General features: G+C 41.8%; 1 protein-coding gene across 4 annotated transcripts in view; it reads right to left on the bottom strand.

The window, feature by feature from the left end:
* Positions 1 to 724: 724 nt before the first annotated feature.
* Positions 725 to 17681, bottom strand: part of BEND2 (BEN domain containing 2) — a 279920-nt gene continuing 262963 nt past the window's right edge. For 3 of the 4 annotated variants that reach the window (XM_078656147.1, XM_078656150.1, XM_078656149.1), the window contains one exon: positions 857 to 1236. In XM_078656147.1, coding sequence (XP_078512273.1) covers positions 1004 to 1236 — 233 coding nt within the window. In that variant the 3' untranslated portion in view covers positions 857 to 1003. Of the gene's footprint in view, positions 1237 to 17681 lie in introns of all 4 variants that reach the window. The other variant, XM_078656148.1, reaches the window with a different exon arrangement.

The following is a 17681-nucleotide window of genomic DNA, read 5'->3' as shown; positions in this document are numbered from 1 at the left end:
AACTGTGATTGCTAGAAGCTGCAGCTGAACCATTTTGCCTCTGTAATCCATCATGCTGTAGGGTTTCCTCATAAAAAGGTCCTTGAAACAACCATGAATGCTTAAATAAAGCAGGACTGTCACAAAAGGAGAGTAGACAGAGCCCTTTAGGCTGGGTCCACAATTTTGGGGGCCCAATCTTCTGCTACATGTATTTATTTACATTACATAAAACAGGCCGTACGTGTTCCTTTGTGACAGAGATAACTTGGAACCACCACCAGGTTGTGCCAAATAGTGGGGTTCCGCTTTCCTAGTGTACATGTTTCCTTAATTAGGAGCTACTCATTGTTTCAGTGATAAAAGAGGGACCAGCAAAATGTTTGGCTACATGACTCCACAAAAGCTTCTGACATGCCTGAAGTAAAGTTAAACATTGTTACTCTTGTAAAGGAACCCTTAGAGGCTCAGTGGTCCATCACAAATTACGTATAGCTGCCCCTCACAAAATCTGTAATCAGCCAACTCTGAAACATCTGATATATTTGAAAATAGCTGCAAGGTTTTAGATACTAGCTTTAAAATTCAGATGATCAGATTTATGCAAATACCTGGACTGATCAAATTTGTGTTTCCTATCCATATAATGTTAGTGAATTTCCTGGTGCGTAGCTTCTGAAAACATTTAAACACCCAAAAAGGAAGCCTAAAATTCTACGAGTATTAAAAATAGACAAGGAGAGTTATCTACAAGAGGACTTTTACTTCAAAAATTGAATAATTAATTCAAAGTAAAAACATGACCCAATGAATTACATTGCACCAAAATCAAGGTTGAAAAAGTGCAAGATTGTGGCACAAACAAACATTTCATTAGATTTGGTGTTGTGTCTTGTTGAATGATTTCCATGATTAGATTCAAAATATCGCAATAATATCATCTAGCAGTCTGCAATATGCACGAAAAAGTACTGGCTGACACCATAGGCAACCCATTTTAAAATTCTTATTTTCTCTGTCGGGCTTAGTCCATTAGAGTTATGGTGTCACTGTTGTACGGTGCTACCGGAGGTGGTTTCTGTGAGGCACCTGTTTCACATGGTGCTTGGACCTGGACGGATTTCCGAGGGTTTACTGACGCCTTCTTGTGGTCGTGCCGGAGACTGCGGATGGTACTGTTTATAGCAGCAACACATGCTTTCCAGTCAAACCCAGATTCATTTAGATGAAATGAAGGGTAGTTCTCTTGTAGAAAATCTGTAAATGAGAAGTAGGAAAATGGATGAAAAGCAATGTTGAGCGGTAGCATAAAATGTACATTACGCTGTGATCTTGTGCTGCGTATGGCCCAATCGAATGACATCAGAAATTCATCATGATGGTTGTAAACACAGACATACTCCATCTTTCTAGCAATAAGGAACACAAAGTCAACTAGAGGACCAGGAACTCTGATTAGCTAATACTACGCTAAGTGGCAGGATTCAGAGTGTGCGCAGCCATCCTACCGAACCTGGACTCTTTCGCTGCTACATATATTTTGCACTTATTTCTGTAATTGCTTAGAAAAAAGGAGAACTTTTGCTGCAGTGGGTTTTTGACAGTATGATGTTTTAAGATAGTTCTTATGAATCAACTCGGCGCATTTCCCCATGTTCTATGCCTTTTATATGTGAATTCACAACAGCCTGGTATCTAGAAAGCAGCCCTCTACTTTTGATTCTCAATGGGCTTGCCTCTGTCCACCAGTGCTAAATTTGTAAAAAAAAAAAAAAAGTTCTGCGGCGCAGAAATATTTCTTAGGTACCCACCACTGGTCCTGCCAAATTCCCGGTTTGCAGAATATCAAGACTCCCTAGCCTTGATGCACTTCTAGGCTCTTTCTCACACCACCCTTAACCCTTCTCTTTATCTCATTCTTACTGGTTCTTTTTCATTCCTGCTTTTGCTGTTTGTCACATTTTCCTGTCTTTCTTTTCCACTTTACTTCTTTCTTTTCTGCCTTTTTTGATCTTAATCTGGTTAAAGTCTGACATTGCTAAATAAGTGTTGGTCACCAAAATGAGAGCCTGTGCCACCACCTGCACAAAATAAGCACTACTTCTAGCTGAAAATTCCATGAGTATATTTGCATACGAAAGTTCAAATGTTGAAACCGCTGTGACTCTTCCATGTAATTATTTTGGTGCAATTAAACACTGTGACATTACTTTGATAATAATCTCAGGAGATACATTTCAAAGTAATTCATCTAAGGTTCTAAAAATGTTTTAAATGTATTTTTTACGGATGTTCGTGATCTAAATTCCAAGTTTTTCTTTTCTTGTTGATGGCAGTATGCCTCATTTATAGAATTGCCTTCTTTGATTTTGATCAGTTTATCTTATTTTTGTTAAATATATAGATATAATCCCCCCCCCCTCAGTAGCTTTCAAGTTAAAAATAAGTTCATCTACCTCAGCTCCTTCCTGGAAAATACCAGGGTTTTCAGTCAAGCAGGGGAGGGGCGATCAAATGGGGGAGTTCCAAAACACATATTCCCCGTTCATTTTTCCATAGGAAAATTAGACACAGCTACAGCCAAAACAGCTGAAAGGAATTACACAAAAGTTGACAGAATCAAGATTTTGGTCTAGAGAGCATGCTTTTTGAGATTTGGTGTAATTCCGTTCGGTAGTTTGAGAAATTAAAGTAAACAAATATAGATATTTCACACCAAAGAGGGTTTGTGGAGCCAGCGGACTTTGAGATAAGATGTGATTGGCTGACACTACATAAAGAAAGATTTGATGCCTGCCATTTTAGAACTTGGAGACTCTGTCCCCTGTCCTGAACAAAACTTTGAAAAAACATACATAGGGGCAGGGTTGGGAAACCCCGCCCTGCTAGACCTGGTGGGGCCAAAAAAACAATGATTTTACAAAATGTTACAGCAAATAAGACACCCCCTGCCCACTACACCAGGGTGGGCCAGGGACCGGGCATGGGGTTGGGGAATGACCTATTTTATAGGGAAGGGGGACATAAAGCCCCTTGCGGACCTTATCAATTGGGGCAATACTTAAAGGGAAGGGGACACGTTGTTCCCCTCCCCGAGCCTCTTGAGGCCCTGGGGACATTATCCTTTGAGGTGATAATTAAAGGAAAGGGAGTGTGCAGTCCCGAGCCTCCTTGAGGCCCCCGGGACTTCAAGAACGGGTACCCATTCCCAAAGTCCGGCAACAGACCCCATCATTCAGGGCAGGCTAATTCATGGTGTCCTGTGGAAGTCATCCCCTAGACACCGGGACGTCTAATGTGCTGCTCACGCCAGGTGGGAGCACAAACATTGGGAGAAAAAGAATTGCTGCCATGGAGTAGGGACAACGTTAGCTCCCACCACTCCCGGGATGAGTGCAGCAAAGGAGCTGGAAAGGCTGCAGGGCCCAGGGCTCCCAGCGCAGCCGCCACCCCTCAAAATGCTGGCAGCTCCTGGGTGGCCATGGGGGTGGCTGAAGGGAACCACTGTGGCCACAGCGGCCCAGGGGTTAACCCCCCCCCCCCCAATAAAATCTGAGAGTGTCCCAGATGGGGCTGCCATATCCATAAAAACAAGGAGTAAATAATAAATGAGTGAGCTGCTCATTTATTATTGACTGCACCAAGAAAGGAGCACCCCATAATGCCCTTCATGGGGAACTTCACATATATCTTACTGCTGGTGAATCCCCCAATCTGGACAGGGGTACCAGCATGCCTGTTCATGTCTTGCAGGGAGCATCAGGGAATGCAAACGCTCACCTCAAAAATTGACCCTATGATTTCTGGGGTCTATAGAATAGGACTTCAGGAAATGTATTCAGCTCTTTCAACATGTCCCAGAGGTGAAGCATTTGCTCTTCAGCTTTAGATTGCAGAGATCCCTTGTGCTTGGGTTTAAGGCTGCATTATGTGATATGACAAGTGTAAAAATAAAAGACAGATTTTTTTTTACTATAAATGCTTTATTAAAATGTTTAACAAAACCGACCAGTATGCCTTTAATATATTGATAGTAACTTACATTAACAAAAAACGTAGAAATTCACTGAAAAAAAAACAAAGGTTAAAGAGACATTATAGCTAGGTGGAATTTAAACAACAAAACCACAATTCAACAGTTATGGCTATCTCGAGTAACCTTTGCCCTAAAGTAATTAGAACTCACACCTTCATCAAGCACTGCTAATTATGTCTAATGCTAATTATCGCTAATTACCTCACATATTACATCACTCATGGCATGTTCACTGACATCATTGATAACAACAATGTGCATGGCGTGAGTTATAGTTACCTTAGGGCATAAGTTACAGTTACTTGAGATAACTGTAACTGGTGAATTTAAGTGGTTTCGTTAGTTTACATTTCACCTATAATTTCCCATTAACCTTTATTTTTTAGTGACTATATATAAATATATATATCAAACAAAACTCCTGGCCGCTTTTCAAAGCGGCAACTCAGCAGGCGCAGACCTCCTCTCAAAATGAATAGCTTTGGCTCAAAAGTGAATCACCATCACACCATCAGATAAAGGCAGTGGAATTTTAATTGCAAGAGTGTAGAGCGAGTGCTCTCCTAGACGCGTTTCAATCCATGGAAGGAGCTTGGTCACATGACGCGCCCAAAGTAGGTGTAACATTAAATAGTGCATACAGAGCTCAATCACCCGTAGAAAACAGGATTAAAAGCAAAAGGAAATCAATAGGCATGACATTAATTCATCAATACCATGTTTCTCAAATTGTAACATAGTGCTTGAGTCCAGAATGTAAAAAAGGTTCGGCATTATAAAAATAATGTGCTTAGTTCAAAACAAGGTCAGAAGAACACACTTCAAGACCATATGAGCATAGTGCTCTTCAGCATCATTTCAAGTTGGGACACATGATTCCCAATTTCTTATATATATATATATATATATATATATATATATATATATATATATATATATATATATATATATATATATATATATATATATCTCTATGCGCAGAAACCTCCAGACGAACTATATGTACATACACACACACGTATCGGCAGTAGATACTTATAGTTAGGACCTTGTTTCTATTCAAAAAGCGTTTTTTCTTTTGCCAATATCTTTGGCGCAGCTTTCAAAACCAATGGGGTGCTCTGGTCAGCTCCTATCTTCATAGATTCGGGGTGATTCGTCAAGTGGGAGCCGAGAAAAAAGGGGGTCCCAAAACATGTGTTCTCCATATTAATTTCCATAGGAAACTTTTGTCACAGCTACAGCCCAAACTGCTGAACGGTATTACACCAAATTTGGCAGAAAGGTAGCTCTTGGTCCCGAGTGCACTCTTTGCTTTAAATGTTGTAAATCCATTCAGTAGTATTTCAAATATTAAAGGAAAAATAAATGTATATATCTGGACAGAGCCTCACCACACAGCTCATCGTGAGATCTGATTGGCTGTCAGCACATCATCCAAGAAGTAATGCAGCCATCTTGGGACCAATATACATGATAGCACCCCATTAAAATGCATTGTAGTGAATGGAAGGTTTTGAGGGTCACCAAAAGGAGAACGAATAAAGGGTGATAACAGACTTTAGGTACATTATAAATCATTTGTTGATGGTACCATACTAATTTTAGGAAGTGTGGTGTGCTCTAAGGTGATTTTACCCTGTGAGAAAGCCTTGTGCTGGGATATCATGAATCATGTTTGAGAGAAAAGTATTTTCTCATGCTTTTCCTATAGAGGTTTGGAAGGTGCTCCAGAAGCGAAATGAGATCATATTTTCTGTAAATTCACATTATCTTTCTCAGTAATGTGAGAATTAAGTCTGACATTTTCAGTAAAACATGTACATTCAACAAGGTCAGAGACTGTCAGTTGATTCCTTTGTGGTCTACTGCAGATTCTAAGAGTGTTCTAAAGAACAACTAGAGCGCTAACTGCCTTACTTATGACAAAAGTATGGCACACCGGAAGCCATCTTGATTGGAATAAACTGGTAAGACTTAAAACATTTAATTTAAAAAGGAACAACATTATGGGGTTCATGTTGCTTAGAAATTATGATTAGTGCTGCAGAAAGAAAAATTAGGGCACATTTTGAGTGACTTCTCAAATCATCTTCTATTTCATAAAAGATTCTGACATGCAGACTGGAACATGCACTTTCAATATCAGCTGCAGACTTCCAGTTAACTCCCTGGTGAGCAGTAGCTTTACTACAGTGATCTAATGAGCAACTAGAGTGCTAACATTCTGAATGTATGGCAAATGTGTGACACATCTATATGTCTTCTTGATGAAATCAAAGTAAAAAACTCAAAGCATTTCCTACTGAGGAGACTGCAGTAAATTAGGACATTAGGAAACCTTATAACAAATAAGTCTCCCAAGTTGGCCACCAGAGTAAAAAGAGCCCAAATATAGCACAAATATCACCCAGATGTAGCCCATGTATAGCCCAATGACAGAAGTGTGCAGAACACGTTTTATTTTTTGTTTTATTGCAGTTTTTTATAGTGCAGACTGGTCAGGTATTGGAGCGTTGAACCTTACTTGGACCCCTTATTGCGTATTTTACATGAAGTACTTGAGATCGATCTTGCGAAACAATGAAGTTTACTATTCTGTTAAGCTGAAGTTGCTCTGAGCCAGGCTTTGTAGCACTAGTTTTTACCTACTGGTTTTAATTAATTCTCATTGTATTGTATTAAGAAAGAGGATTTACCATTTTTATGTACACTTTTATGATCTATGTTTCTAAATCAGATCGAATAAAGTTTATTGAATTGAAGTCTATCAAGATGGCCGCCAGAGAAAAAGGAACCCAAATGTAGCACAAATATCACCCAGATGTCGCCCACGTATAGCCTAATGACAGAAATGTGGAAAACACTTTTTAGTTTTTGTTTTTTTGCAGTTTTATATAGTGCAGGCTTGTCAGGTATTGGAGTGCTTTACACGAGCATTGGTTACATCACACAAGGACAAATTCATTTTGGTAATAGGGATGGGAAGATTAAGTGATTTGAACAGAATTACAGAATGTTGAGCTGAAGCAGAAACTCCAACCTGGTTCCCCAGTTGCAAAGTCTGCAGCTCTGGAAGTAACACCACATCCTCTCCCCTAAGTGCAACATTTAATCAAGTGGTCAACTGGATTAAAATCATAAAGATAACAAATAATTTAAAAGTGCTTTGTCGCTATTTGAGAACTCAGAAAACATGTCCTCATGTTCGTTTTTTAGAGCACTAACCATAATTTTGATTCAAATAAGACCCACTCATTTCTAAGGGAAATGCTTTAGGTATTACAGTTTTGATTACATCAAGATGACGTCAGGCGTGCCACACTTGTAATAAATATAGAATGTTAGCAATCCAGTTGTTCTTTAGGATACTGTTGAGAGGCAGAGGTCAGGGGTAAAGACTCTAAAAATTGAAGGCACGTAGGAGGGTGCAGAGGCAACAATTTGACCACACTGGGCAGACAGGATGGGCAGTGGCAGCACAACAAACTATGGAGGGCAGTGGAAAGGGGGGCAGGGCTAACAAACCAACAATGCATGACAGGCAAGAGAGGCGGTGGCAATATAATAGACAATGTGGGCAGAAGGAAGAGACAGTGATAGTACAACCATACATGCCAACAGACCGATTCAGCCAGGAAACGCCAAATGTTTTTAAGCCCAAATGGGCTTTATTTTATCTGTCTCCTGTCTACAATCTCCTCTTTTTTAATGTAAGTCCATGGGGAAAATCAATTCCCCAATTTTTTTCTTCAAATTTTCCCTCTTACCAAGTTAAAAATGTTAGCAAGTATGGTACACTGGATAATGGAAGGCAGGAGGAATTGAGGTAGGGAAATGGACTTAGAATGCAGAGGACAGGAGGGACATGGACAGGTGCACCAAACTGACCTTACAGGGCAGGCATCAGGGTTTGCAGCAGCACAACAGACCACACAGGACATGCGGGATGGCAGTGCAGCACAACAATCCATGGAAAGCAATAGGGAGGGGACAGGACCATGCACATGGAGAACAGAGAATAAAGGGGAAAGAGGCAATGGCAGCAAGCTGACCATTATGGACAGACAGAAGAGAAAGCCGCAGCAAATCGGACCATAAAGGGCAGGAGGGAGGGATAAGTGGCATTACAATGTAATAAACAAGCCAGGAGGGAGGGAACAGGGGTCTGCAGATGGAAAACAAAGGGCAGGGGGCAAGGGTCCAGGGCGGAAAAAGGAAGCTGACCATGGAGGTCAGGCAGGATGGGCACTAGAAGCACAACACATCATGGAGGGCAACAGTGAGACTATAATGGCATACACACAGACCATGGAGGGAAGATGGGAGGGGGTCAGGAGCTGCTAGCTGACCACACAGGGAAGGTGGACGGGGTTGTGGCAGCACAGGAGACCATGCATGGCAATCAGGAGGGTTAGCGGCAGCCGAATGGCCATGATTGGCCAGAAAGAGTGGGCATGGGCATGTACAAAGTACCATGGAGGATAGAAGGGAGGGATAGGAGTTGGGCACAGACAAAAAAGTTCAGGTAAAGGGGCCTCTCAACAGGCCACGCAGGATAGGCAGGAGGAGCAGTTGAAGCTCAACAGACCAAGGAGGGCAGAAGGGTGTGGCAGTAAAATGGACCATGGAGGACAGGAGGAAGGGGATAGGGGCATGGAACGTGGACAGGCGGGGTGGAGGTGGCAGGGACAGGTTACAGTCATCTGACAATGCTAGGTAGGTAGGAGGGCAGTGGCAGCTCATCAGAACACTCAGAGTAGATAGGAGGGGCACGTCCATGGAACATGGTGGGCAAAAGGGATGGAGCAGGGGCATGCACACAGACATTGGCGAACAGGGGAAAGTAGAGTAGGGGCAGCAAGCTAAGCACAGAGGCTAAGCAGGAGGTCAATGATGGGGCATAGAATTGGGCAATGGAGTGCAGGAGGAGTGGACTGGGACAACATGCTAAATGGAGGGCAGTGGCAGCACATCAGACCATGCATGGCAGAAGGGAGGAGGCTAGTGCATGGATTCAGATAACAGAGGATAGGGAGGAAGTGGATGGGCAGCAAGCTAACTGCTCAGAGAAGGCGGAAAGGCCAGTGGCCGAACATCGGCAACACAGGGCTGTAATGAGGGAGCAGGGGCAACGACCTGGACAATGAATGGCAAGGAGGAGGGGAGGCATGAGCAGCAAGCTTGGGTGGGGGCAGCACAATGCTAGGCCAAGCCCTGCTTCTTACCCCCCACCATCCATTGTGATAGATATCTTACTTAATGTTAACAAAAAACCTAGAAATTTGCTGAAAAAAACAAAGATTACAGGGACGTTCTAGTTAGACTCAGATTTCACTTGTACAAAACCAGTGAAATTCAGCAGTTATACTTACCTGAGCTAACTATAACTTACAACCTTGGAATGCACTGCTTATGACCTCAGACTACATCATTCATGACATGGTCAGTGACATCACTCGACATCTCAAATGAGCTGTGAATGGAATGGAACTATAATCACTAGAATTTTATTTAGGGATAGAGTGTGTATATTAACACCCCTTTTTTTCTTTTCTTTCGTGTAAGAACCATTATAATACGTAAAGTGCCCATATCAATATGGCCGATAGCCTTTCACTTTAAAGTAATGTGTAGTCTATTGTTTATGTTGATGTTTGAAGTATGCTTATTATGAACGGGTCACGTTGACGAACATACAGGTACGGCAGTCACGGGGCAAGATATGCTGAAAGAACATTGTTTGCATATCAACACTTGTTTTCTTTTCTTTATTGTATGAATTCCTGAATTTTCGCATCGTGACCAGGCCAATATGGCCACCAGCTTTTTGGATTAATGTAATATGTAGCTCTTTGTTAATGTTGGCAACTGGAGGCATCAGCACATTTAAATAAGGAAGCTACAATCACGGTCCAGACAAACCGAAACGTGTGGATAACGTCTTTGCAGATAAAAGACTTCCAAACTACAACCTGAGTGCTGATTCCTTCCTTGTAAGACTGAGAGGAGATTGAATATATAAATATCAAATTCACTGAAAAAAACATAGGTTTGTGGGACGTCATAGTTAGAAATTAGCATTTAAAAAACCTTAGATATTCACTGAAAAAAACAACAGGTTTCAGGGACGTTATAGTTAGTCTGACATTTCCCTCACACAAAACCAGAGAAAGTAAGACGTTATAGTTAGTTGAGCTAACTATAACTCACGCCCCCGTAATGCACTGCTGATGACGTCACATATTACATCAATCATGACATGGTCAGTGACATCACTGATATCTCAAGCAACATCACTGATGATATCATCCAGTGACAGTGAGTATTTCTAAAAAGTTTAAGAATGTGAAATATATATGATGATTCAGTCAGTGTGTGACTGACTGACTATAAGTGAGTGATTATACGTGTCTGGGTGAATGTATGGGTGAGTGACTAATCTGTTTGAATGCCTGCATCAGTCTGTCAGTTGGTTTGTAAGTGGCTGCATGGGTTGGTGAATAGGTAGATGAGTGTCTATATGGGTTATTGATTGGTTGAGTTACTGTATGGGTGTCTGAGTGTCTGTGTGTTGTGTGACTACCTTCATGGATGTGTGAGTAGGTGATTCACTTGGTGTATAGGTTCATGAGTGCGTTTGCGAGGGGCTGTATGGGTGAGTGAGGGTGCATATGGCTGTGTTGGTGAGTTAATGGATGTCTCAGTGGTATATGTGTGAGTAACTGCATATGTGAATGGCAGTAGATGTGAGCCTTGGAGTATATAAGTGACTGTATGTGAGAGTGAGTGATTGTGAGAGTGGATGTATCGATGAGTGTGTGCTTGTGTCAGTGATTGTATAAGAGAGTATGTGTTAGTATCTGTATGAATAAGTGAGGTGGTGTGTGTATAACTGTATAGGTGAGTAAATGGTAGTGTGATTGACTATTTGGGTGACTGACTAGGTGTGTGAGTAACTCTATAGGTTAGTGGTGGTGTGTGAGTGTCTGTATGGGTGTTTGAGTGAATATACTAGTGGCTGTATTGATGAGTAACTGCATGTGTGAGTGACTGTATGGGTGAATGAGTGGATGTGAGTGTAGACTTAGGAATCAGTGAGTGGATATGTTATAACTGGTATTGGTGTGTCTATGGTTTTCGAGAATGGTAGTCCGTATTTTAGAGTGGGTGTTTGAAAGGTTATATTAGGGTGTGAGTAGGTGCATCAGAGATTAAGTGGATGATGTAATCAGTGATGTCATTTGAGATGTCATCAGTGATGTCACTGACCATCCCCTTACGCACTTGACATACCGGATGTAACTGAGAGAGACCTACAACCCTCCAAGGTACACTGTATTCTACATTGGTTTCCCCACACCTCAAAGAACAAAATCACTAGCAAATGTATTGATGTAGATAAGTGGAGGGCGGAATTCCAAAAGTGGGCCGAGTGTGAGGGCACTAGCCGACTACAACTTGCACGTAGAATGGGCAATGAGAAGGCGTTGGAGGGCGAGAGCCTGGGAGAGACTAGTTATTGAACTTACAGCCCCTGAGGATGCAGATGATGATGTCCAAGCAGATGGCCCCGAGGCACACGTGACGTAACAAAGTAGTCGGTAGGGTTACACTATGAATTATCGGCATAGAGCTGCACTTGCCCCACACGTGAGACGATTAATACCACAGCGCTCTCATTGGTCCCGATGCATAGAACACTCATGGTTTTGGCCCCCAGGGGCAGCAGCGAATTCTCCAATGTGACACGCCTAAGGGGGTGGGGAGGGAGGGAGGGGGTTGGGGGTACCCGAGTTGGGGCTGGGGTTGGGGGCAGTTGGGACTGGACACTAGAACAGCACCCACTCGCAAACTGCGCCAGGACCGGAAGATCGAGACAGCCGCAGACAAAGCAATAGACTTAACTGCATAGATGATACTGATTCTTTATTGAGTACACTGGGGTATGCTTTGGCTTTCCTGTTTTCAGTTTCTATTTTTGGTAAATTCTGGTGTTTTTTTTCTCAGTGTTTTCAATATCTTAAAAAACAGTTGTTATCAGTGGTTACACATTTTCGCGCCACTAAAAAGAACAGAAAAAGTGTTTTTCCGGTGTTAATGGAACGTTTTGCTTTTATTATTGCTTGTTTTCTGCACTGAAAGAACATGGTATATAGACAGTGTACTTATAGTGTATATGAGGTCCAAATAGATTTTAGCAAATTAATCTTATTGTAGTACACCACACAATACTTCTTCAGTGAGTCTTTGGGGCATGTGCGCTCACTCATTCCTTCCCATGTAAACTTCTGTGAAAAGGCCCTCTCAGCATTCTTAGCACATTGGGCTGAGAACCATCAGCTAAGGGACACAGTTGGGATGACTCTTTCTTTGATGCCACATAAAGCACGAAATTATAAATATTTGCGTTTTAGTTCCTGTGCATTAGAAACCAGTGCACCAGAATGGACTAAAAAGTCAATAGCATCCCTCATTAACTCTTAAGATTGTAAAGATGCTTTCAGCATACCATCTAACAAGTGGCAAGGATCTACTACAGGGAATCACTTCAGCTCTGGTATCAATTTTGACAGGTCATCACACAACCTGTTTATATACGTAGCTGAATCACTGCAAATACAAACAATATCACTCCAATCTTTGTTGAACTTGGAAAGAACCTTTTTTGCAGAGCATTGCAAGTGACACTGCGTTCCATGTTTTCCAAAAGTCTGGTGTCATGTTTTCACCACTATCCCAGATGCTTGGTGATATATATACGTGTCACTATACCTTGCATTGAATGTTTAAAGCCTGAGGTGTTGGCAATTCACCTACTATCAATACTGACCCACTAGATACTATGGTCTCATGTATTAAGGGTTTTTACCCATTCTCTGTGGGTAAATGTGATGACACATATTATGAAAGATTTTTATGAAACCAGCCATTTTACCTATCGGTGAAAGAATCAAATGCAGCCAAAATATCAAATTTGAGTTTGATATTTCCTGATTCTCTATAGTTTATAAAATAATTAACCGCATCGCTGCTGGAGACATTCCCCTGCTGTGCTGGACAGCAATAAAAACGGGTGTGGTCATGACGAGCTCAGCTCGTCATGAGCACACGTGCACTGTGCTGCATGACGAGCTGAGCTCGTCATGAGCATCGAAGGGATTAAACTAGACCTAAAACATGAAACTAAACCCTGCATCTTTAGATCAAAGGTCACAAAACTGAAAAAGTAAAAGGAAGAAGAAACAATATTTTAGTGGCATCCCTAAAAAGCAAAACTCAAGCAGAATAATGCTAGCCAGTCTTTCTTACTGCTACTTGTATAATAAAGTTACATTGTATTGACCCCTTCAGGAAGAAAACAATGACTTTCACTCTCTTTTTCCGTTCTTTGAATGGCATTTAGTCTGTGGTTGTCCAGGTGTTTTTTCAGTGTTTATATGTTTTCACCGGTGAGGGCTATTTTTCTTTCAGTGGGGTTTTATCAGTTATTATAGGTTTAAACCTAAAACCCCACAGCCTAGGTATGCTGATGTACAAGATTGTTCTGACTCTTATTAGTACTGAATTGTAAGTTGGCAACAAAACAATAAAAAGTATGTTAAAAAAAAAAAATCAGTGATGTCACTGACCATGTCATGAGTGATGTAATATGTGACGTCATCAGAAGTGCATTGCGGGGCGTGAGTTCTAGTTAGCTCAGCTAACTATAACGGCTGAATTGCTCTGCTTTTGTACGAGTGAAAGGTCAGACTAACTATAATGTGCCTGAAACCTGTTTTTTTCAGTGAATATATATATATATATACACACACACAAATGTGTTTGCTTATACATATGCATTAAGTTAATCATCTTTAATTCCCGGTCTTCTCAATATTTTTGCTTATGATAATTTTTTACATGACAAAGTTTTTGAAACACAATCCTAGTTGTGATTCCCCAAACCTCTTCAAAACCTAAATGTTCATGCATAAATTTGAGCTATTACATTTGATGACCTGCACAATAGCATGTTAAGGCTGTAGGAACAAAGAATCACAACTTGCTGCATGTGCGCATGTTGTGACATTAGTTGCACTAACTTATTACCAGAGTTGTAAGTGACATTAGTTGCACTAAACTTATTACCAGAGTTGTAAGTGACATTAGTTGCACTAACAAAAAAGATAAGTGAAACTGTGCACTATCTGAAAGCTGCAGGACTTTGTGCAGTGTAGAGCTGTAGGCTACCCAGCCTAGCATAAATCAGGCTTAAAAGGAAATAAAATGGTAACATTTGCCTGACTTCCATGAGCTGCTGCAACAGAGGCATGGCTAGGGTTCCGGGGTAATGATACAAGGAGCTGATGAGCTGTCCAGGAGTTTATCCTCTCCTCTCCACTGAGAAGGATTGGAGGAGGAGTATGAAGAGAAACAAGGATTTGGGTGAGGTGGACAGAAGGACCGATTGTTGAGAGGTATGCTGAAAGACTGCTATTCGGATAGCAAACTGGATGGCTTTCTGAAATACGTGGGGCACTTATATGGCTTGTCATATAACTAGTTATGGAATTCTAATAACAATTTGATCAGCATAATAACCATGTGGTTGATAACATATATGTAGATGTTAGGTAGGGACTAGGCCAAAATTTTGAGAGAAAATAGGGATTGGAGATGTACATTGTCAGAAATGGTAATATTATTCAACTTATTCTATGTGATGATTGCCAAGATTACCAAACTATTTATCACCATTCTGACAGGTACAATTTATTTACAAACAGTGTACAATAAATATGAAGAGAAATCAATACTACAAAAAGGCCCAACAGACCATAAAACAGGCCCAAATCAGCAAAGAAAACCTGCCCATACAGTAACCTGACGGACAAATCCATCGGGCACTGCCTAATAGCTCTAAGCTCAAAGTAAGAGATGCAACACCCCATTCAGCACGAACCTATCACACAAAATTCTCTGACGCATAAATAGAATATATAAATGTGTAGGGAGTGCTTCAGGTTTGAACAGTGTTGAGTAGTAATAGTATACAATCCTGAAGAGGGTGTAAATAGATACCTAAATATATAATACATTTAAGTCAAAATTATGGGACAAGACAGGAGGCTTTCTACCAGTATAGAGTAAGCACGGAATGGAAACAATTGTGCCTGTTACTTTGCAGAAAATGGTAATATATAGTCCCTACCAATCACAATTGTTAGGTTTCTTAGGTATGCCTGTAATCAATCAATTCCATAGGCCAGAAGTAAGGAGGTACTAGTTACAATATTAAGTCAACACGGATATTGACACTGCAGCATCCAATAATCAACATATATGCCCTAACTGGAATTCTGTTGGTTAAAAATGCAGTATTTATCTCCCTATCCAACATTTGGTACTGGCCTCCTAGGAACTTCCTATATCATGTGTCATTCACTTTGTGTCACTGTGACAAAAGTTACACACAATTCCTCACCTGACCTGGCTTCAGTCCTTTTTAGGCAGCACCTGCCTCATGCTGACGATACAGAATCAGGCAGATAGGAGATCAATATTTACAGCACTGCAGTATAAATTATGCTTGAGAAAAATTGAAGATAAAGGACAAGCCTCTGCTGGGCGAAGTACTTATTGTAGCCGAAGGTATTGAACTCATGACAAGATGTGTGGGATGGATCAGAAGCAATAAAGAGTCATAGTAAATTAATGTGGTGCGATCAGGAAAACAAGGCAACTGAGAAAAGTGAAATGTAATGGTTCCTTCGAGGAATGTTCTTAATGATGAGGTAGATTGGGTACTATGCTGAAGAGTAAAATCTGTCGCAAAGCTAATGTGCAATAAATGTGGCAGAAAAGGCACTATATAAAGTGCTGTAGGAGTGTATGGGAGGAGCGGAAACGTGGAAATGTGTGAGGTTTGTTAGGAAGGTTTTTGGCAGTTGGGACAGAGCTGGAATGGTAATCCATCAGATCAGATGTTGATTGAAGACAGAGAAGTAGAGATGATGTTTGGCTAATCATCTGAAAGCGTGTTTGATGCTTTGTTTGCTCGTAAGTACAAGTTGAGTAAGATGGATATATGTCTAGGGAGTAGGTAGGCCAGGAGACTCAAATGAAAGGGCTCTTCAGGGCTTCCATGCAGTTTTAAGGAAGATTTATCCAGAGCAAATTATGTGTTGTGTAAAGGCGATTGAGCCATAGGGTGTCCACACCAGAATGAGTTGGAGGTATTTTTCAACCCCAACCCTGAACCGCAGGCACAAGTGTATGTGGTGAATGAGAGCAGTACGGACTTTGAAATAACATTTAAGAAAGAGAATGAATGTCTAAAGGGGCACATATATAAAATAAGAATCTGGTAGTTTTAGGTGTGCGAATTCTAAGTCCTCAGGAGCCAGGCTGAGAGGTTGATGCTCTCTGGCTCTGGGTGTAGGATTTCTCCATTTTCCATGGAGAGTAGGTCTCTTCTTTTTGAGAACTTGTGTGGGGTCCCTGCGCCATCTCCATTATCTGAGAAAACCAGGTCTGTCTAGCCCATTGCGGTGCCACAAGGATGAGCGTCATGTTGCTCTTCATGCATTTGTTGAGAACCCTCGGGATCAGTGGTATCGGGGGAAAAGCGTAGGCAAATGTTTTCGACCAGCTTATCCATAGGGCATTCCCCTGGGACAGTGCCTCTGGTTGCCTGGATGCAAAGTACTGGCATTTTGCATTCCGGTGTGTTGCAAATAGGTCTATTGTTGGCGTGCCCCATTTCCTGAATAGTCTCTCTGTTTCCTGAGTATTGAGTTCCCACTCGTGGGACGCTGAAGTCTGCCTGCTGAGCCAATCTGCTTCTACATTGTCCTTCCCTGGCAGGTGTATGGCTAGCAGGTCTATTTTTAGTGGTATAGCCCATTTCCAGCTCTCCTGTGCCAAGTTTGACAGAGGGAACGACTGAGTTCCCCCCTGTTTGTTTATGTAAAACATCGTTGTGGTGTTGTCCGTTTGTATTAGCACCTTCTGGTTGTACAGGTGCTTCTGAAAAGCCTTGAGGGCTAGCAACACAGTTTTCAGTTCCAGGTAGTTGATGTGCCTGACTGCATCTGTAGGGCTCCACAGACCCCTCACTCTGAGCCTGTTCATGTGTGCGCTCCACCCCTTCTGGGGTGCGTCTGTGGTGATGGTCACTGTTGGGTCCGGTGGTGTTCGAGGTTTTCCTTCTGTTATTCTCTCCCTGGTCCACCACCTTATCTCCTCCTGCACCCTGTGCGTTACAACCACTAGATCCTCCCAACTTCCTGTAGCTTGTGACCATTGCTGTTGTAGCCACTCTTGGAGTGGTCTCATCTGTAGGCGTACATTGGGGACCAAGTGTATGCATGATGCCATCATCTCCAAGATCTTGCTCACAGTCCTCACTGTCAGAGCTCGCCCCTTCTGGTAGTGACGTTTCTCCCTCAGTAGGCTGAGCGTTCTCTTTTCGCTCGGTAAGACTCTGCATTGGACGGTGTCGATCTGGGCTCCCAGGAAGATCTTCACTTGCTCTGGTTCTATTGAGCATTTGCCCCAGTGTATGGAGAAACCCAGGCTTGCTAGTGTTCTTGTCACCTGTTCTGCATGCTCTTTGCATGTCCTGTAAGAGCTTGCCTTTACCAGCCAGTCGTCGAGGTAGGGGTACACGTGTATCCCCTCT

Source organism: Lissotriton helveticus, chromosome 8 (genome assembly GCF_964261635.1).
Source record: "Lissotriton helveticus chromosome 8, aLisHel1.1, whole genome shotgun sequence".
Classification (NCBI taxonomy): domain Eukaryota; kingdom Metazoa; phylum Chordata; class Amphibia; order Caudata; family Salamandridae; genus Lissotriton; species Lissotriton helveticus.
This window is presented reverse-complemented; position numbering and strand designations above follow the sequence as displayed.